The sequence below is a fragment of the Epinephelus moara genome, chromosome 7 (genome assembly GCF_006386435.1).
Source record: "Epinephelus moara isolate mb chromosome 7, YSFRI_EMoa_1.0, whole genome shotgun sequence".
In the NCBI taxonomy this organism is placed as follows: Eukaryota; Metazoa; Chordata; class Actinopteri; order Perciformes; family Serranidae; genus Epinephelus; species Epinephelus moara.
Window position 1 is genome coordinate 6,613,817 of NC_065512.1, and position 21,213 is coordinate 6,635,029.

At 41.4% G+C, this 21,213-nt stretch overlaps 1 protein-coding gene across 1 annotated transcript in view; it reads right to left on the reverse strand.

Moving 5' to 3' along the window:
* Positions 1 to 21,213, reverse strand: part of LOC126393463 (titin-like) — a 101,696-nt gene that overhangs the window by 22,779 nt on the left and 57,704 nt on the right. The window contains exons 71-93 of the mRNA XM_050049649.1: positions 20,884 to 21,162; positions 19,873 to 20,151; positions 19,506 to 19,793; positions 17,354 to 17,632; positions 16,585 to 16,863; positions 15,779 to 16,083; positions 14,288 to 14,564; positions 13,454 to 13,570; positions 12,499 to 12,781; positions 12,148 to 12,331; positions 11,855 to 11,935; positions 11,151 to 11,418; positions 11,027 to 11,044; positions 10,595 to 10,804; positions 8,324 to 8,401; positions 8,207 to 8,233; positions 8,032 to 8,085; positions 7,897 to 7,941; positions 6,536 to 6,595; positions 6,224 to 6,292; positions 5,805 to 5,876; positions 5,552 to 5,632; positions 4,213 to 4,437 (exon numbers count right to left, since the gene is read on the reverse strand). Of these exons, the coding sequence (XP_049905606.1) occupies positions 4,213 to 4,437; positions 5,552 to 5,632; positions 5,805 to 5,876; positions 6,224 to 6,292; positions 6,536 to 6,595; positions 7,897 to 7,941; positions 8,032 to 8,085; positions 8,207 to 8,233; positions 8,324 to 8,401; positions 10,595 to 10,804; positions 11,027 to 11,044; positions 11,151 to 11,418; positions 11,855 to 11,935; positions 12,148 to 12,331; positions 12,499 to 12,781; positions 13,454 to 13,570; positions 14,288 to 14,564; positions 15,779 to 16,083; positions 16,585 to 16,863; positions 17,354 to 17,632; positions 19,506 to 19,793; positions 19,873 to 20,151; positions 20,884 to 21,162 (3,858 nt within the window). The remainder of the gene's footprint in view (positions 1 to 4,212; positions 4,438 to 5,551; positions 5,633 to 5,804; positions 5,877 to 6,223; positions 6,293 to 6,535; positions 6,596 to 7,896; positions 7,942 to 8,031; positions 8,086 to 8,206; positions 8,234 to 8,323; positions 8,402 to 10,594; positions 10,805 to 11,026; positions 11,045 to 11,150; positions 11,419 to 11,854; positions 11,936 to 12,147; positions 12,332 to 12,498; positions 12,782 to 13,453; positions 13,571 to 14,287; positions 14,565 to 15,778; positions 16,084 to 16,584; positions 16,864 to 17,353; positions 17,633 to 19,505; positions 19,794 to 19,872; positions 20,152 to 20,883; positions 21,163 to 21,213) is intronic.

The following is a 21,213-nucleotide window of genomic DNA, read 5'->3' on the forward strand; positions in this document are numbered from 1 at the left end:
GAGTTGCTTCTTCAGAGGGAAAGTCTTCTTTAGGAACAACAACAGCTTTGTCAAGAGCAGGAGAGACCTCTGTAGGCAGAGCAGTTTCTTTACGTGGTGAAATTTCTTCCTCAAGACGAATTTGAGCTGTAACTGGAGGCAACACTTCCCTACTCGCTGGTATAGAGCTTGTTGCTGGAGCAGGTTCTTCTTCAAAGGCCCCTTTTTCTGTCACAGGAGTTGGTTTCTCCAGAGGCACAATGTCTTCAAGATCCATTTCTCCTCCAGCTTTGGGAGTTCTTGTGCCTTCTTCCCTTGGAGACTCCATCTTTTTAGGGATTATTACTTCTTTTTTGGGAGTGGTTTGGGGACGAATTTGGGGTAACTTTTGTTCAGGTTTACGAGGCATAGATCTTTCAGATGGAACTTCTTCCTTTTCAACAGAGCCAGCTTGCTTGAAAACAGTGACTTCCTTAGGTACTTCTTTAGGTGCTTGGGGCTTCTTTGGTGCCGCAATTTCTTTAGATTTAGCCAAGATTTTAGGTTTAACAAGATCCTCCATTGGAGAAACAAGTTCTTCTTCAGGTTCTTCATGATGTACTGATACAAATGATTCGATAACTTCTTTCTGCCCAGTATAAGTTGAAGGAATTTCAGCTTCAACATCTCTCTTGGCAAAATGAGTCATTTCAGGGGGAGGAACTTCTTTCTTGGCAGGATGAGTCATTTCAGGTTGAGGAACTTCTTTCTTGGCAGGAGGAGTAATTTCAGGTTGAGGAACTTCTTTCTTGGTAGGACGAGTCATTTCAGTTGAAGGAACTTCTTCTTTGGTAGGACGAGTCATTTCAGGTTGAGGAACTTCTTTCTTGGCAGGAGGAGTAATTTCAGGTGCAGGAACTTCTTTCTTGGTAGGACGAGTCATTTCAGTTGAAGGAACTTCTTCCTTGGTAGGACGAGTCATTTCAGGTTGAGGAACTTCTTTCTTGGCAGGAGGAGTAATTTCAGGTGCAGGAACTTCTTTCTTGGTAGGACGAGTCATTTCAGTTGAAGGAACTTCTTCCTTGGTAGGACGAGTCATTTCAGGTGCAGGAACTTCTTTCTTGGCAGGCAGAGTCATTTCAGGTGCAGGAACTTCTTTCTTGGCAGGACGAGTCATTTCAGGTGGAGGAACTTCTTTCTTGGCAGGACGAGTCACTTCAGGTGGAGGAACCTCTTTCTTTGTAGGACGAGTCATTTCGGGTGGAGGAACTTCTTTCTTGGCAGGACGAGCCATTTCAAGTGGAGGTGAGACATCTCTTTTTGATGGAAGGAGGTCAGCCTCCTTTGGAAGTGGAGAGACAGATCTCAAGGACTTTTCTTTTCTCCAGTCCAGTGCTTTGTCCTCTGGAAAGTCTTCTTCGTAAAGAGTTTCAGTGTCTTCCAGTTTTACAGCCTCAGATTCTGTATATTTTGCTTCAATGTCCTCGAGTTGCTCAGTATCTTCAACCTGTGGACCCTCCTGGTACCATGTGGAAACCTCATCTTCTTCCTTTGTAAGAACCATTTGTTGTCTGGTCACCCTTTTCAAAGTGCTTTCTTCTCTCGTAATTGACTCCCTGACCTCTACTCCCCTTCTATATGTCTTGACTTCCTCTTGCCTGTGTCCAACTTCCTCTGCCAGAGAAATCCTCTCTCCATGATCCCTCTTTAAAGACAACTCCCTGCTGTCTTCAAGCACCGCTGCTGTTTGCTTAAGATCAGTCTTCAGGGAAACTGGAGTAATTTATAAAATATCACCCAAGATTGAAGATTTGCACCATGGAGCGGTGGCCAAGAGGAAAACACAAGACAAAAACCATCAAGATACAAAATCAAAGAGTTCAGTGTGGCATATATTTGACTGTGAGCCTCATTTTAGAACTAAACTGTAAGTACTGTGAATCAGTCTCTTTAGACTTTGCCTGGACTAATACTTTTCCAGGAAGAATAACCTCCTCTGATTTCAAGGACAAATAAAAACAAATAGTCAAACTACAGGAATGTGACATTTATGCTGACTTTCTAGAAAATACCTCAGAAACATTTGTACGTTTAAGCATGCCTTTGATTGGTGTACTCGTCTCCAACTTTGTTTTAGCTAGTGCTGTTGTGTCCTGTAGTATCTCCCTCTGTTTTACTGTTCTAACTATTGATAAATGTAGCAAACAGTCAACACACGACAGCACAGACAGCAGCACAAAACCTTTGAAGAATTAGCTAAAAGGCACCCCAGAAGAACATCTACAAATTGTGAGTTAAAAGATCAAGATGAGTATGGATTAGTTAAGAAGATGTTCAGACTTATCTACCTGGTGGCTGAGGCTTTTTAGCCTGAGGAATTTGCTTTGGTGCTTCCAAATCTTGTGGTGGAGATGGGGCTCGGCGATGTGGCACTGGTTCCTCTGTTACTAATTTTGGAGCCTCTGGAGTTTTCTCCGGCTCTACTGGTGGTTCAATAACCACTTTACGGGCTGGTGGAGCCTTCTTTGGTTCTTCTGGGACCTTCTGTGGTGCTTCAGGAACCTTCTTTGGGGCTTCAGGAACCCTCTTTCTTTCTTCGACAACCTTTTTTGGTTCTTCTTGAACCTTCTTTGGGGCTTCAGGAATCTTCTTAGGTTCTTCTGGAACCTTCTTTGGGGCTTCAGGAACCCTCTTTCTTTCTTCGACAACCTTTTTGGGTTCTTCTTGAACCTTCTTTGGGGCTTCAGGAATCTTCTTTGGTTCTTCTGGAACCATCTTTGGCGCTTCAGGAACCCTCTTTCTTTCTTCCGCAACCTTTTTTGGCTCTTCTGGAACCTTCTTTGGTGCTTCAGGAACCCACTGTGTTTCTTCTACTTTCTTGGGTTCTTCTGGCACCCTCTTTGGTGTTTCTGGAACCTTCTTTTGCACCTCAGCAACCCTCTTTGTTTCTTCCAGAACCTTCTTTGGTTCTTCTGGTTTTGTTTCAGAGACCAATCTCGGTGCCTCTGGCTCAGGTTTATCAGCCAGCAGATGTGGTTTCCTTGGAGGTTCAGGTGTCTTCAGTTCTGAGACAACTTTGAAGAACATTTATGCATAAGATGATTATGTAGTTAACCATATTTTGAAAACAACCCAAAAGTTCAGGTCACACTCTAGCGAGTGCTTAGCATTTTCAAAGACATTCATAGAAGATATTTTGGAAAGATTAAGTTTCAGGTGATACGTAAAAGAAGCTCAAAAGCAGAAACTGATCAACTTAAACAAAGTTACAACATGAGAAACAACACAAACAGAAAACACAGCAGAGCGACAAAGACACCAAGAAAGAGCATTTCTGCAGTACCTTTAGTTGGAACAGCTTCAGCCTTGGGTGGAGCAACCTTTGGTGCAGGTGGTTGAACTACAGGTTCCTCTGGTCGGGGTACAGCTTGCACTTAAGAGAACATTATGTAATGTTTAACCTACAGGTAGTGACCAAGGCTAACATGGAATCAAAGATTACACTCTTAACGAGTGAATTCAAAGTCTGAAAGAAGATATGAGAGGAAGGACAAGTGAAGATTTCTAAAGTCAACGATCAGTACCTTTAGCTGGGAGACGTTCTGGTGCTGACGGGGGAACCTTGGCTGCAGTTGGCTGAACTACAGGTTCTTCAAATGTTGGTCGTTCTGGTGCTTTAAAGAACATTATATATGTTCAGTAATCTACTGGTAATTGCCAAGGTTTCAACATTACAGTCCACTCTAACGAGTGCTAACACAGAGACATATAACCTGAGAACATGAAACACACAACATAGACTGGTTTGTATTACAGAAAGCCAATCACATTACAACACATATCAAAGATTTCAAAGATGGGAAAAGACACTGTCTTTGCAGTACCTTCAGTCTTTGGTGGAGTAACTTTGGAAGCAACTGGCTGAACTACCACTTCTTCTGGTTTGGCTACAGCTGGCACTTTGGAGAACATTAAAAAGTTTTCCATGTTTACTCTACATTTATCATGAGGTTAATGTAAGAACAAGGTGTGAACGTCACTGTTAATACACTACAGCTACAACACTCATTTTTTCAGTTAGTTTATTGAGGGATCATAGAAACATCCTGAAACCAGGACACGTGATTAAGAGGTTAGCAGTGAAGAACATCTCAGAACATTCAAGATTTACACGGACATGTTAAAGAGTTAGACGTGGTGATCACAGTAACATTTAACAGACAACAAAATGTCTTTGCAGTTAAACTACTTTACCTCTCGCCTTAGGAACTTCTGGTGCTTTCTTGGCAGGTTCAACTTTCGGCGCTTCAGGTTCAGGCTTCATTTTGGGCACTTTGGGCTCAGGTGCCGCCGGTTTCTGAGGTGCCACTTTAGGCTCTGGAGGAACCATTTTTGGCTCAGGTGAAGGCTGATAAGGTTCAGGAGTGACCTTTCTGGCAACGGTCACTTTCTCTTCTACAGGTTCTGGTTTGATGTAAACTGAAGGTTGTTCAAGGTTAAGAGAGAAATGTTACTGTGAGTCGACACAGAGCACACACAGATTCAAGAGTTAAAGAGGTAGAAGAAGGAAAAGATGACACGAAAAACACAAACTGACATAAATATATAAATGAACAGAAAGGCTGACAAACAGAAAGCCAAGAACACAATGCTCATTACGCATTGTAAGGACGTTGAATTTAGCTGAGACTTTCAGACAAGATGAAAATAGACAGACAGTAAAAGAAAAGTTAAACGGAGGTTTGTCAAGAGTTTTATTTGATATTAAAGATGACATGGTCTGATTTTACCATCCCACAAAGTGTAAAATTTAGTGCTAAAATATCTGAATCTGCTGCCTAAATTTAAAAAACTATTACTTGTCTATAAATAAATAAATGTATTAATACTACTCTTATAAATTAACATCTGTAAAGATGGTCCGAATTATCTAATTTTACAGTCACCCAAAACATAATATTAAATTCTTGAATGCTAAAAAAAAATGTGTAAATGTGTATTTTTTAATTTTTAACTGTACATTTTAACTATACATATATGTATGTATGTATATACATATACATATATATATATATATATATATACATACATATTATTGTATATTATCCCAGCTAAATTTTGGTTGTAGTGAAAATCAGGTTGACAATATTTTAAATGTCTAAAAATGTTAGAATTTCAGGTTGTGACATTCATTTTGCGGATGTTGGATTTTGGTCTCCATACCTTACAACTAAATGTTGTTGGCAAGAGTTGTTTGGAAGATGTTGGATTTTGATTACTTAACGCACAACTTAAGACCAACAAAATATCAACGTCATCTGTCGTCAATCAAATTAGTTGGCATTAAACGTTGTCCCGACATTGAATTTTGGTCACCTGACGTCACAATATAAATTTAACCAAACATCAACATGTAGTGACGTTGGTGGCCAGCTGGAATGATGATTAATAATTTCATTTGAAAAGTTGTTGATCTCTTCTTTGCTTGTTATTGTTAATGAAGAATTAAGAACCTGAGCCTATAAAGACTCTGTAAGATCACAAAGAAAGACAGTAATCAATGTGTAACAAAAAACTGTGTTATGAACGTTACCTTCTTGTCCTGGAGCTCCCTCTCGCTGAGCGCCCGGAACGGCAAAGGCTACCTCGGCGTGCGGCTTCTTTCCTTCAAGGTCTTTAAAACATTATCATGCAGTTCAGTTTTGTGATAAAGTCTGACATCAAGAATGTTTTATCATTGAAGAGAATAAATGAAGAAAGGAAACAAGAAAAGAAAGGTCTGAAAACCATCAACGTAACAGAGTTTTATGAAGTGATTAAAAACAAGTAGAAGTCTGTGCAGATACCTTTGTCTGCAGCCGTAGGCGGCATCCCATGCTCCCAGGGTTTCTCCTCTGCTCTCCTGTACATGTCAGCAACTTGAAAGATGAAGAAAGTTTACGTTAAAACCACAACGGCCATGCTCTATTCTTTACTCTACTGTCTGCTGTCTACTGCACAGAAAGCTCTAGTGAGGGTTAATAAGAGAGTAAGAGAGGCTAGGAGACATGAAAGATAAACATGAAGCAGAAGACAGACGAGACTTAAAGATGATCTAAACAGCTGTGGAGAAAGAAAAGCTTCTAGAAGCAGCAGCTGGCAATCATTGAAGCAAACATGGCGGCTAACAGATGTGTGATCAGCAGCTTCATTAAGTTACAGCCACAAGCTTTGAAAACAGCCAGAAGCCTGTTTGCCTTAAAAAAACAAACAAACAGATTTATACCGTCAGGGACTTCTTCTCTCATCTCCACCTGAGTCCTCTCAATTACTTCTCCAATAGGTTTTCTTTCTTCTGGTGAAGAAGAAAAAAACATCCTGACATGTAAAGACTTTCACTGTTCTCTATTTAACCAAAGTTACTGAAGGAGGTAATGAAGAAAATTCACATCAAATGAATGACTGATGATGAAACACTGAGACAAACTGATGAACGACGCAGACAGACATGTGAAGGACAAACAGACAAACAGACAAACGGCGTGAGGATGGTTTTGATGGTGATGAGTTATATAACAAAAGAGAATAAGGCTGATACCTGTGACGGACGAGTACCGAACAGAAACCGTCTCTTCTTCAACGGTGACACTTTTGAAAGCTTTAAAGGACAATCAATTGTTAGAGAGATCTTGGCTCAAAGACCTTCAGCTTCGTTCAGAAGAAGATTATAAAAAACATCATCTGAGTTCTGACATTAATCTGAAAAGACTGAAATAAAACTCCTCAATCTCACTTTTCTACATCTCAGAAAAAAAGTCAGACTTTAATCTTAAGATTTTCTCAACATTTTGTTTTCAGTATCAGAATTCTGACTTTAATGTCAAATATTTGATTTTAAAGTTTGATTTTAGACTTTTATCAGGAAATTTAGGATTAAAATCTTGTAAATGATGAAACTGAGGTCTGAAACCTCTGACATAAAAGTCAGGATTCAAACTTCAGACATTAATCTCAGATTGGAGTTTAACAGAAAATACATTTAGAATTCTGTCTTGAATTAAAAAATAGGTTTTTACACAGGAATTCTGAAATTAACTATGTGATGCTAAATTCTGACTAATTCTGATTTTGAGATTAGATTTTTAAATCAAATCTTTTAATCTCAAACTTTTTCAACCATTTTCTGGGAATTGTGTGAATTGTACTTTTTATGTTAAAGTCAGACTTTAAACTTAAACCTTTTTAACATATTTTTTTCAGGATCAGAATTTTGACTTTTAACTTTAAAGGCCAGGATTCAGACATTAATCTCAGAAAAATTAATTTACAAATCAGTCTTGAATTTTAAAAAATGATTTAAAAAATATTTTACGCAGGAATTCTGAGATAAATCTCTTTAATCTTAAAATATCAAAGTCAGGGAATTATGTGAGGCTCATCTGATTTTGAGATCAGATTTCTAAATCACATCTTTTAATCTATAAATATGATTTATAAATCTTTGACATTAAAGTCAGAATTCATACTACAATTCAATGTTAAATCTAAGAAATTTTTATCTTTAGTTTTTTTGCATTATGATCTTAATCTCATGAATTTCAGATTAATGTTAAACTCAATCATTTTGGCTGTAATCTTCTTCCGTACATTTCAAATGAATCACAGTAAATGGAGTTAAATGACTGAAGAGTTATTGCTTCACATGTTGAGGAGGTATTTGAGTTGTTACGAGGGATGAATTCATATTAACTGAGTTCAAGATGATCACACGGTTATTCAGGATGAGGATGATCAGGATGATGATGATGATGATGATGAAGAAGAAGAAGAAGACGGTTTTAAGATGGAGGTTTTCTGCATGTTGAAATGCAGAATCACATTCCTTAACGCACAGTAAGAATCACTGAGGTTGGAAGTGATGAGAGTTAGTACTGATTTCATGATTAATATCTGTTGTACCTTTCACTTCTGTTTGTTCTTCATAGTGATAAAATTCAGAAGAATCTTTAGGTAGAAAAAGACATTGATGAATGAAACGAGCAGAGTAAGGTTAAAGGGTTAAAGTTTGGTCTGTGCGAAGAGTCCCAGACTCACCTTGGACAAACATCGAAGCTGCTTCTGGGACATGAACGGATGAGTCGGGGACGTCTGAAGGTTTACCACAAATAATAATTAATTCACGTTAATAAATATTTTTTTTAAAACGTTTGTTGTGACAGTAAAACTTTAGTCTGAAGCCGTGTTCAGCCGTTGTTTTTAAAGTACTCACCCTGAGGAACCCTTCCTAACCCAATCTCTGTGAGGGGACAAGGTACGAGACGTTATTAGAACCACCTGAGTGGAACTTCAGGAACTTTCTTTAATCTGAGATATAAATCGTACAGACCTTTGCCCGACAGGTAAAGCTCAGCGGTGCTTCGAGCTTCTCCCATCGGCTCCAGACGAGCGATCACAGAGTAAACGCCTGACGGATGGACACAGTTATCATTAATGCTCGTAATAATTTTTATTTTCGTTATTTCTGTTGTGGAGCAGTTTATACTCTGACAGAGGACTTCAACTGAAATGAATTCCTTATTTTAACGATACATTTTATCATTTAAGGCTGCACACTTAAAGAAGAATATCAAACAGACCAACAAGGTCATTTCTTTTATATTTTATTGCTGTTTTGCAAAGTTGCACCTGAAAAATGAAGCCAACTGGAGTGCAAAAATCTGCAGTTCCCCTAATGGCCACCAGCTGTCACTATTTCAGTTTGTTTTCAGTTCATGAAAGTTAATTGTAACATTTTGGTCCTGTAAAAACGTCTTGTTCCATGTGTGGTGGAACTAAAAGACCCTCTGAGGAGTCACATGTTAAGTGTTTTAATACTTTTAAGCCTGTTTTTTTTTTTCTACTAGAACAAGTTAGCATTAGCATTATCACAGTTAACTTTAGCTGTAAATGCACTGTGCTAACCAAACTAGCAGCTAGCGTTAGTGTTAGCTACACCTTTTGTCCAAATACAGTCACTTCTGGCTCCAACAAACCAAGATGGCATCGGCCAAAATACCGAACTAGAGGCTTCAAAGCGTCTACGTCCATTATTTTATGCAGTCTATGTTTACAGCAGAAATAAACCTGTATAAACGTACCCGTCCCCAGGGGCGAAAATCCCATTTCATAGTTGGGGGGGACAATAAACAGTAAAATTTTAGAGAATAATTCCAGGGGGGGACAAGGAAAAAAAGTTGTAGCCTGTCTTTTATACAACATCTTTTACCGCAATTTGACGCTTTAATCTTCTCTCTGTCTCTCCAACAGGCAGAGTGAATGTCTATACTTATGAGAAATGGCTTAACAACTAAACATTTCCTGCAATTAAACTGGTAAACTGGTTTATAAACAGTGTGCTGTGAGATCTGCCACTGCGCACCTCACAATGGTCGCACATAATGACCGCTCCTCGTCTGCACATCTTTCATGTTTGTCTCACTGACAGGTGGAGAGCCTACAGACAGGTACCCATTGCCTACGAGCCGCTCCGCCACAACCGTGCGTAATAGCCGCGCGTAATGACCGCTCCTCGTCAGTTAGACTGCACGTCTCTCATGTTTATCTCACTGACAGGTGGAGAGCCTACAGGTACCCATTGCTCCGCCACTGACTGCTCCTGTCCTGTCCTCTCCCTCTTCTTTCTCTCCTGTCCTCTCTATCACTAAACTCTGAGCTTAATCATTAGCTTTTAGCTTAGCAGCACTCGTAACTGAGTAGGCTTTTGAACAAAAGCCGTTGGAAAGAGTGTGGGATATACCACTACTAGGAATGGGAGGGGGGGACTCAATCTTTTAAGATTTAAATAGCACATTATTGCGTGATTATAATGAGCACCGCTTACATTGTGCTTTCAATAAATACTACTGCATTGTTCAAAAATTATTAATTGTGTCTCAAATGATTCTAGGGGGTACAGCTTTACTGACGGGGGAGTCATGTCCCCCCTGTCCCCCCCGGGATTTCTGCCCCTGGCCGTCCCTATTTCAGTGTGTTTTCAGCTCATGACAGTTAAATATAACATTGTGTTTGTTTAAAAAAGTCTGGTTCAGTGTTTGGTTGAAATAAAAGACCCTCTTAAGAGTCAGTTTTTCCTTGTAAGCACTTTTTGTTTTAGTGCTTTTCAGCCCAATCTTTGCTGGCAAAAATCTGCATTATCATAGTTAACTTCAGCTGTAAATGCACCTTGCTGACAAAGCTAGCAGCTAATGTTAGCATCAAAAAACAAAATGGTGATGGTTGAAATACCAAACTCGAGTTCACAAACAAATGGGTGACGTCATGGAAGCTACATCAGTTATTTAATACAGTCTATGGTTTGCACATTATGAAATGTATTCTTAAATTATATACTAAATGTTTTTGTTGGCTGAAAAGCATCAACTACACACTGTTTGTTGTGTTACTGTTTCTAATTCCTCATGTTACTAGTTTAATCTCAACCCTCAACAGCTAAATGCTAAAACTGCAGGATCCAATAAAATATATACTGTATTTTTTAAATTCTTAGCATTGTGCAGCCTTAAAATCATTTTCTACAAGTTGAACCTCTGAAATGCTGAAAGACGACAGATTTAAAAGACTGGATTAGTCAGAAGCGTCTCCTCAGAGTTGAACAAACCTTCGTCCTCTGCCGTAACGTTGCGGATGGTCATAAAGTGGCGTCGATCGTCGTTCCTGAAGTTATATTTTGGGCTCTCTCTGAGCTCCCACGAGTCTTTGTACCACGTGACGGTGGCGTTGTCAAAGGACACCTCGCACTCGAAGGTGGCGCAGTGGCGTTCATTGACCTCGATGCTTCTGATGCATTTAGTGAACTGAATTTGTTCAGCTAAAACCAGACAACCAAAGTTAACTTCTGATTCTAGATTCATGTCAGTTTACAACATTGATGATTTCATTGATCGGATGTTATTGTTGATGTGTTCAGACTCCTGTTCGGAGTCTTTGTAGTTTTGACTCCATTTGAAAGAAACACAGAACAAAAGCACAAAGAAAGCAGCAGGTTCAAAGAGGTCAGTGTGTTGTGTTAGTGTGGAGTTGTACTGCTTACCTGGACTGACACCAGCGCCTGATAATGAAATAAAGAAGTGGGACATAAGGACACGTTACAGACGTACAGACGGGTGTCTGTGACTTACAACAGTAAGTTCATACACTGATAGTCTCAGTCTTACCTGTGACGGTGAGCTTGGCGTTGGAGATGTGAGGACCACACACCACGCGGTAGTTGCCCTGATCTTTGAGCTGGCAGTTCTTGACTCTCAGATAATGGTGGTCGCCCACGCTGCTGATTTCGTACTTGTCGCTGCTGTCAAGTTTCTGCGTGCCTTTGTACCAGTTGACGGTGATCTCCGGGTAGTTGATGCGGATCTGGCACTCAAAGGTGACGTTCTGGTTCTCATTTGTCGTCTGGTCGGTGATGTCCTCCATCACAGAGACGGGCTGAGGATTCAAAGCCTGGTTTAACTACATTGCGAACTCTGATGGGTGCATCTTTACAGGCTCCTAAAGTCTGTTTTAATCTTTATTTTAAATTCTAGTTTCCACAGATATCCAGAGAAATGTGTATGATGCACAACACATGTTCATGTACTTTGATGTTGTTTTTTAACTTGTTTCCAGGAGTGAAAGTGACACAGTGAAGTCCAAGGTGACATGCCGTTACACTACAGTGTGAATAGCTAATGTCGCTTTTTTCCCCTGGGTGTGCAGAATTGGGATCTGTGTTGGCTTCAAACCTTATGGAAAACCTTCACAGCAGAGGCTGATTAATGGTTTCACGTGTGTCTAAATACATCTGCATAGTATTCAGTCCTTTAACTGTGGGACTGATTTCACCTACAGAGGAGTAAAAACGACTGCTCTTGTTTCCAGGTACCTCTGTGCCGACGCGTCCCTCCAGCTGCTGGATGAGTCGGGCCATGTCCTCCTCGTCCACCCGGCCGCCACGCTCCAACTCCTGCAGCGGGACAAACAACGTTAACAAAGTCAACCACATCCATCCTCTTTACCTCCGTTTTCTTACCTCGCAGTTTGTTTCTGTGCTGCTGTTAGAAGGGGATCAATGAAGTCTGATCAGATCTTTTGCGTAACTGTGTCTTTAAAGGACAACTTTCATCTGAAGATGGACTTTTAGACACCCATTCTACCCATTCTGTCATTTTCTCTCACCACTTTTCCAGTCTCCATCTCCTTCTCCTTCTTCAGGAACTCGACAGCCTGCAGGATGGCGCGGTAGTCATGGATGTTGTGCTCCCGCAGGATCCTTTCGTAGTCTTTGGGGTCGTGACCTCTGAGCAGCTCCACAATATCAATGTCTTCAGGTCTCTTGGGACTCTTCTGCTTGGAGGGAGTCCTGACAAATATAAAAACACTAAATCAGAGACGGTGTCTTCTTATCAACCAGTAAGCAGAGATGATCTTGTTTTGAAAGTCTCTGACAAAAATCAATCAATGTGGACGTCCTCTGTCCTGTTTCACTCAAGGACTAAATACAGAAATCAAGCAACACGTCTCTCTTACTTCTTCAGCCGTGTCCTCATGTCTCCGAATCCTTCCACTTCCTCCTTCTTGGTGACCTTGATCTCAGCGCTGCACTCTATCTCTCCGTGTTTGTTGCTGGCGACGCACCTGTAGACACCGGAGTCGGACTTGGTCACCTCTCTGATCTCCATCTTGGCGTCTTGACCCTTATGCTCGATGGAGATACGACCACCAGGGGTCATCTGCCTCCATTTTCCCTTCATCCACTTCACGCTGGGGATCGGGTCGCCTCCAATCTTGGCGATGAAGGTTGCAGTGCCCTCTGCAAAGAAAAACACAAGCAAACATGGAGCTCCACATGGAATCTGCAGAGATCTGCTTCAGTTCAGACCCTGAATGACGGGACTGGAGTAATTATTGGTTCCTCTAACTGGTCTAACTGGTGTTTTTTTTTATGAATGTGTCCTATAACCAGTACTCAGTTTGCAGTACCCATCATTAAACATGTCGGGGATTTATTACACAGACTAAAACACGCATCACATGGACTGTAATGTCAACATCTATATGGAAAAATGCAAATAAATGTTGGCATTGTTCTTTTCTACAAACCAAGGACACATTACATTTGTACATCATCATGCAGCAGATACATTGAAACTTTACGTGTGGTTAACCTGTGGTTATGTTTAGGCACGAAAACATGTTTTAGTTTTTGGTAGTACAATCCTGGCTGGAATGCGGTGATGTCTTGTGATGTGACAAATAATGTAATGTATTCATGGTTTGCAGAAATGTCAGATTTTTCGTTGGTGATTGGGCTGAAGTTTGTGGCATTTCCCTGACAGCGTCATGACTCCTGTCAATTGTCACAAACCTGTGAGCTCAGCCCTCCATAATTAAAGAGAAAGAATGTCTAGAGACTGGTAATGCTGTTCAAGTTCATCCTCTGAGCTCTCCGAACAAACAGCCTCAGGTCCAGATGTGTACTTACTCTCTGTTACAGAAACGTTTTTGGGTTCCTCGATAAAGAACAGGTTGTCGAGCCTTTTGACTGGAGCAGCTGCAGCTGGGGCGGCGGGCTCGGCAGGGGCAGGCTTAGCTCCTTTATCTGAAAAGAAGTCATGGAGGTAAGTGCGATGTTGTCATGTTTGACGGTCACCAAGAAGTCCAAACGGAGCCTGAGATCTTAAGATGTTATAAAAACAGCTTCACTTGTTTGAACCTTTATGAGGCTTTTACCCATCGAACTTTTAGGAGGCTTTCGCCTACAGAGCTGGGCAGCATATTGATATTATCTGAATATGGTGATTTTCGATATGGTCATATGGTAAGTGTTGTCTTTCCCTGGTTTCAAAGACTGCGCTACAGTAAAGTGATGTTATTTTTGTAGTTAGTAGACTGTTCTAGCTGTTCTATTTCTTGCCTTTACCCACTCGTCACAATACTGATGTCGAGGTATTTGATCAAAAATATAGTGATTTTTCTTTTTCTCCATATGGCCCAGCCCTATTTATATCACAACTGTGAAAACAGTTTCTCCCCAGTTGTAATAAAGAGAATTAGCTTTTGGTCTGTCTGTTCATATCAGCCATTATGTGTCAAACTCTGTTCCCTGTCAATCTTAAAAACAATTAGAGGAACAGAAGAGCCGATTCATTGGAATAAAACAGCTTCTACTGTGCAAAAAGTTGCCCAAATGATCAAAGAAATGAGCTGGGAACACTGGTCGAGTGCTGTAGCAGTGAAGTATTCATGTCCTTTACTGTGTGAAATAGAAGTGAAAATAAAAAGATGATGAGGACAGGCTGACGTAAGAAGACGTTACCTCTCACAGTGACCTTGGACTTGCAGAAGTCACTGCCGTTAGGGTTGCTGGCCTTGCAGAGGTAATCTCCTGCATCGCTCTTTGAGGCCGCACTGACCTCCAGAGAGGCTGTCCCACCAACAAACGTGATTCTGATGTTTGCGCCGGACTTCAGCTCCCTCCTGTCCTTCATCCACTGAATGGTCAGTGGAGTAGGGCCAGTGACATGGCATTTGAGGCTCAGCTTCTCGCCCTCGCTCACTGTCACTGGCTCCAGAGGGACGTCGAACTTTGGAGCCTGGCCAGTTTCAGCTGAGGTTAGGAGAAAAAGCAGGACAACTACAGACACTTGTTTTATGTAGGACACTGGAGCCTTGTCTCTAGACTGTAGCAGAAACCTTTAGAGGGAAACCAGGCTAATAAAGTCATTAACTTACCTTAGCCTGAAATGGACCAAACTACACACCTGACTGTCAATCCACGAGTGTTTGTTTCTGTTCAGCCACCAGTTAATCTGAAGGTTCTAATTCTGATTAAAAAACTCCAACTGTTCCAAACTCCATGGCCATCTTTGGGGGAAACATAAAGGCCAAAATGGCTGCCAGTGAAAGTCTCTAAGGGTTTAGTCACACCAGCATTTGTAAGAGTGAAATGTGAGCTCTTAAAATCTTCTGGGACAGGTCTGCTTTGTGTCCCCAGAGTCGAGACGAAGCATGGAGAAGCAGCGTTTTTATGTTTTTTGTAGTTTTTATACTCCACATATCTGGAGCAATCTCCCAGATTTCTCTCTGCTGCAACTCTCACTTTTTATCAAGGTTGAAGACTTTTCTGTTTGCTGCTGCCTCTTATTAAATCAAATATTTATTCATTTAACCAAGCTAGGCATCTTCCTAAACCATATTTCGCTAACTTCCTTCTGTATTCTTGCTGGCTATTAGCAGTATGTTGGCAGCACTAGCATGCTGCTAGTTGCAAATTTGGGTTTCCTGGGATAGCAAGAGAATACCCTGCCCTATTTTGCCTCTGATTGGCATACCTTGACATTCTTACATTAACCCTGACCAATCCAACCAATAAAGGCAACAAGTACAAGCCAATCAGAGAGAGAGTAGGGCGGGTCTTTCCTTTAGTATCCTAGGAAACGCAAGTTCGCCTACCAGTTAGCATGCCAGACAAAGTACTATGCCAAGTAGCCCCACAAGTAATCAATAAGTCACTTGGCAGGAAGTGAGGCTGAATTTGATCGGGCACTTCTGAATAATAAAAACATATTAATTTGCTGTATGTATTTTGATTGGCTGACTAAAGATGCAGCATGTGTTGCTTGTATTTCTGTTCCTGATGTTTTTAATTGTTCAGAGACCCAGTTTTATTTCCGTTGGAACAACTGCACCAAGACAGACCAGGCAACATGGATCTGAGAGCCCAGTGGAAAGATAATTTATCTTTCAAAGGAACACAAAATGAAACACAAAGCCCAATCATGACCAGTTTCAAATAATGAAGATGAACTGACACACTCATACCTGAGATGTTGAGAGAAACATGACATGAAGCTTTGCCAGCTTCATTGGAAGCTGTGCAGGTGTATTCACCACCATCAGAGCTGGTACAATCTCTGACAGACAGCACGGCCATGTTGTTCTTAAAGCTGACATCATATTTGCCAGAGCTGTAGATTTCACTGTTGCCCTTGTACCAGGTGACGCTCAGTGGCTGAGAGCCAGACACCCGAGCTTCCATCTTCACCGTCTTACCCGCAGAGTCCATCATGGACTCAGAGGGCTTCTTGGTGAAGGTTGGAGGGACTTTGTGCTCTGTTGGTGAGGGAGAAAGGGAAGAAAATCAGAGCATGTAGTGACATTTGGAAATGGTTCGATATTCAAAGGATCATTGACGGGGCCACCGGGCCTTTCATCAGGGAAAACACAGAGTGACAACATGGAAGACAACATGGAAACAACCTGCAACATACAAGCAAACAAATACAGAGTATTCACCCTGTTAACTAATACTTCCACCTCTCTACAAATCCCTTTGTCCAGCAAGCAAATATTAATCTGACCCAACCATATCAACATGGAGAACATGCTCACAAGGAGCTGTAACACATTATAAAATCTTTTGTTTTCCCAAATCTAACAAACAGGAGACCAGCCAACCATGAACACACCAACAACGAGACCCAGGACTGTTTGGATGTTACCAAATTCCTTCTTGTTACCAGCAAGCACAGGACCACAGGAAACAATAACTAGACCGAAGGTTAGTGTTAGTAACTGTGACCACATGAGGAGATGTGTTTGTTACTGTGTTACCTAGTTTAACATGAGCATGACAGACGTCAGTTCCTTCAGCATTGGAAATTTCGCAAGTGTATTTTCCCGCCGCAGTGGCTCTGTCACTGTTGAGGACCTCCAGGACACAGGAGGAATTGGTGGTTTTGACGTTGTACTCGTAAGAAGCCCAGATCTGCTGATCGTCCTTCTTCCACGTGACGTAGACCCTCTGGCTGCCGGTGTAAGTGCACTCCAGCCTCAGAGGTTTACCCAGCTCATGGGAGACATCCTCCAGTTTCTTGACAAATCGCACAGGTTCTGAGAGAAGCAATGTTGAAATCAGTCACAGAAACCACTGATATTTACATGCGGGGGACGAAAAACTATGTGACGGCGCGATATCCAGAATCCGTAGATGTTGTCATGGGAAGAAAGAGAGGCTATGTGAATAAAGGGAGGTTTACCTGTACGTGAAGGTAGGAAAGGTTAAAGGCTATGTGAGTGGTATTGACTGTTACCTCTACAAAGGGTTGCAGCGATATATTGATTTTAACTTTTTTGATACCATGAAACTGCAGTATTTTCTGAGACAGTTATTGTGCCGTGAAAATCTCATACCGTTGCAACCCTTCCGCTAAGAATGATTCATTTCATGCATGATGAGTGATGACCAGACCCATACAGAATCTGCGCCCGCAGAACTCTGCAGGTTTTCATTTTGGATCACTGCTGAAAACAGTTGCGCAGATTCTGTTTTGGTGTGGTGATACTACAGTACTACAAGCACTGTGTTGCTGGTTAGTGTTACCTAGCTTGATATGAGCATGGCAGATATCAGAGCCTTCAGCGTTGGAAATTTCGCAAGTGTATCTCCCCCGAGCTTCTTCACGGTCACTGTTGAGGACGTCCAGCACGCAGCTGCAGTCTGTGGTCTTGACATTGTACTTGTAAGAGGCCCAGATTGGTCTCCCATCTTTCTTCCAGCTCACATACATTCTTTGGCTTCCAGTGAACGCGACTCTAAGTGTCAGCGGTGTGCCGACCCTGAACGTCATGTTTTCCAGCTTCCTGATGAAGCGAGCAGGCTCTGTGAGAAGCAGTGAGGGTTGTTAGATGCAAAGGTGATGGTGAGCAAGCAGAAGCAAACATGAGTCCTTCATTCTAATTCACTGATGGAATTCATTTAGGCTTCATTTTATTATGTGAGGTGGAGTATACAGAGTCTCACTGCACTCCAGAGCAGCTCCTGTTCCACTGGCCTTAGTCGTACAACCTGTAACTCGTACCCCTTTTCCACCAACATGGGAAAAGTTCTGCTCTGGTTCCTGCACCTAATTTGGAATCGTTTGAAGCATTTCCACAGACAAATGAAAAGGTTCAGAGCCTTAAAGTTGGTCACAGCTGGAACAAAAACATAGCAAGTTTTCCTTGACCCGAAGTGCGAACCATGACGACATTAGTGGGCAGTCATATTCGACAGGTTGGAAAGAGAGGATAGAGTTTTCCACGTCTTCTTATCATCATTAGTTAACTTCCGTTGTGCACTGTGCAACACCCTCCTCTGATGAAACATCCTCCATTATAATGATTCAGCATAAACCTGGTGGAAATGCGGGCTGGTGCACTCGAAAGCACAAAGGTCCCAAGAATCCTTAACTGGTTCAAGAACCAGAGGTAGTTTGGTAGAAAAGGGGTATCAGAGTGTTTCTTCCATTCCTATGTCTGGAAACATGACAATGTTTTATTAAATCTATGGATGATGGATGGACAACACCTCCAAAGACCAGCGGAACAGAAGCTAGTCGGAGAGTAAGATGAGCTCCTGCTTTCTATAGTTATGTATTATTAAATGTGTTACTTTTAGCGTTAGCAGCTGAGATGTGAGAGTGGCCCAATCCCAGTTCTCCCACTTGACCCTACCACTCTGTTTTGAGTGCCACTGTGTAGGGTGTGCCGTTTCTTTAGTGGGATCAAGAGGTAATAATCATTCAGCCCTACAGGAGATGTAGACTCCAAATGGAGTGGTAGACGAAAACTCCCAGAATGCTTTGCAAAGTGAGGCAGGCTAAATGTAAACAAGCAACATGGCTGCTACTGTTGTGGAAAGAAGCCCATAAATTTAGGTTTATCTTTGCAATTAATACTGCAAAATGTTGAAATCTGTTGGGATATAACGTGGAGGCAAAGGAATATTTAATTTGATTGTTATGACAAGCATTTCTGAAAGTTCGCTGCTGTGTTAACTGCCCTGTCACTTTTAGCTTTGTAATGCTAATTCAACTGCTTATCTGCAACTCTTAGCCAACTATTTCAACATTTATTCATTACTTTTAGCTGACTAATGCTATTTCAATCACTTATCAGTTACTCTTAGCTAACTGTTTCAACAGTTATCCATTTGTTTTAGCTAACTAACGCCAATTCAACCGATTATCAGGTACTAGCAGCTAACTGTTTCAACCATCATCCATTACTTTTAAGTGACTAATGCTCCTTCAACCACGTATCAGCTAATTTTAGCTAACTGTTTCAATCATTTCATTAATTCTAGCTAACAAATACTATTTCAACCATTATCAATTACTTTTAGCTAACTATTGCAACTATTATCTATAGTTTCTTGTACCTAACTATTTCAACTATTATTTATTCATTTTAGCTAATTATTTCAACCATTATCAATTACTTTTAGCTAACTAATGCTAATTCAACCACTTACCAGTTACTTATGGCTGTTTTAACCCTTATCCATTAGATTTAGGTAACCACTAATGGTTGATAATGTGCCATTATCGGCACGATGACATAACAACTGGCGTCCTATTTGCTTGGTTAATATTTCGAACCTTACCCCATGGTTCCGTTCTGAAGGGCGACTACTCTGTCGAGGGCACTCTAAAACAAGACGTAGGGCCAAGTGGGAGAATGGGGATCGGGCAGGTGTGTCATGGAGGTTATACCTTTCTTAGTGGTTTTATTAATGACATAGGCATCACAGATGGCAGAACCTCCTGCGTTAGAAACTTGACAACAATAGAGCCCAGCTGCTTCTTGTCTGTTTAGGACTTCCAGAGCACACAAGGAATCGGTGGTTTTGAAGTGGTATTTGTTCGAAGCAGAGATCAGCTTGCCGTCCTTCTTCCAGGTCACGTGCACTTGCTGACTGCCGGTGTACGTGCATGTCAGACTCAGTGGATCGTCCAGACGGTATGATGTGTCCTCGAGCTTTTTCACAAAGCGCACCGGTTCTGAGAGAAGCAACAGCGTTAGTCATGTTGTGGAGCCTGAAGTGCTAGCAAAGCAGTGAGTATGTTAGAGGGCAGTTACCTAATGTGACATGAGCGTGGCAGATAGCGGAGCTACTGGCATTGGATATTTCACAGGAATATCTCCCAGCAGCCTCCTCTCTGTCGCTGTTGAGAATCTCCAAGACACAGGAGTTGTCAGTTTTCTTGACGTTGTACTTGTAGGAAGCCCAGATGGGTTTGCCATCTTTTGTCCAGCTCACGTATATGAGCTGGCTGCCCGTGTAGGTGACCTGGAGCTTCAGAGGCTGGCCAACCCTAAAGGTCATGTCCTCCAGCTTTCTTACAAAGCGCACAGGTTCTAGGAGAGGCAAGGATGTTAGCTGTTAGCCGCCTGTCAAGCAAGTTAGCAAGTAACCTGAAATTCTGATCAATAAACTACATAAACGGCTCATTGTTTTCAGATTTTAACCTCTTTAACAGATTTTAATGTTCCTGTTCTTTAAAATTGACTGCAGTCAACTGTAAAGTGGGTCCTCTGGTGGTGAGGTCAGTCCTTTCATGTAATTTGTAAAAAAGTGGAAGTAATTTTTTGATTTTTGTTTTATGTCACAGATGTTTTTCTCACAGTTTTCACTAAATTCGTTAATGTTTATTATATATAAGACAAGTGTATTAGCTTTTCATTTTACAGTATTCAGTACCCACAGACTACTTTAAAGGCATATATCAGACGACCCCCTAACTTTTATTATGTAGGCATTTTTAGTAGTAGGACTTTGTATGTTTAAAAATTAAGCTTTGTCTTTGGTGTCAGGGTCTTCTGCAGACTGACTTGGCAGAGATGGCTGCCATCTTGTTTTTACATGGCTTAGTGTATTTTGCTCTTACTACCACTAGATGGCACAAAAAACGTGTCCATGAATGAGGATAACAGGTCTATGTTACGCAGAATCAAGTATAAGATGCGGTAAACAAAAAATGTGATGTCCTCATATGAAGACGCAGGGCTGCAGGACGGTACAGATACATTTACGTTTTTCTTTGAAAAAATAAAAACCAAAAACAATGAGCCGTCACGTTTCATGTTTACCTAGTGTGACCTGTGCATAGCAGATTGCGGTGTTCTCAGAGTTAGAAATTTCACAGGAGTATCTCCCTGCTGCTTCTAGCCGGTCACTGTTGAGGACCTCCAAGACACAGGCGTTATCTGTGGTCTTGACGTTGTACTTGTAGGAGGCCCAGATTGGTTTGCCGTCCTTTCTCCAGCTCACATAGACCCTGGGGCTGGCACTGTATGCGCAGTACAGCGACAGGGGCTGGCCGAGTCTGAAAGTGGTGTCTTTCAGCTCGTAAATGAAGCGCACAGGTTCTACAGGAGGCAACGATGATGTTAGTTCCATGTTTTATATGTTACAGCAAG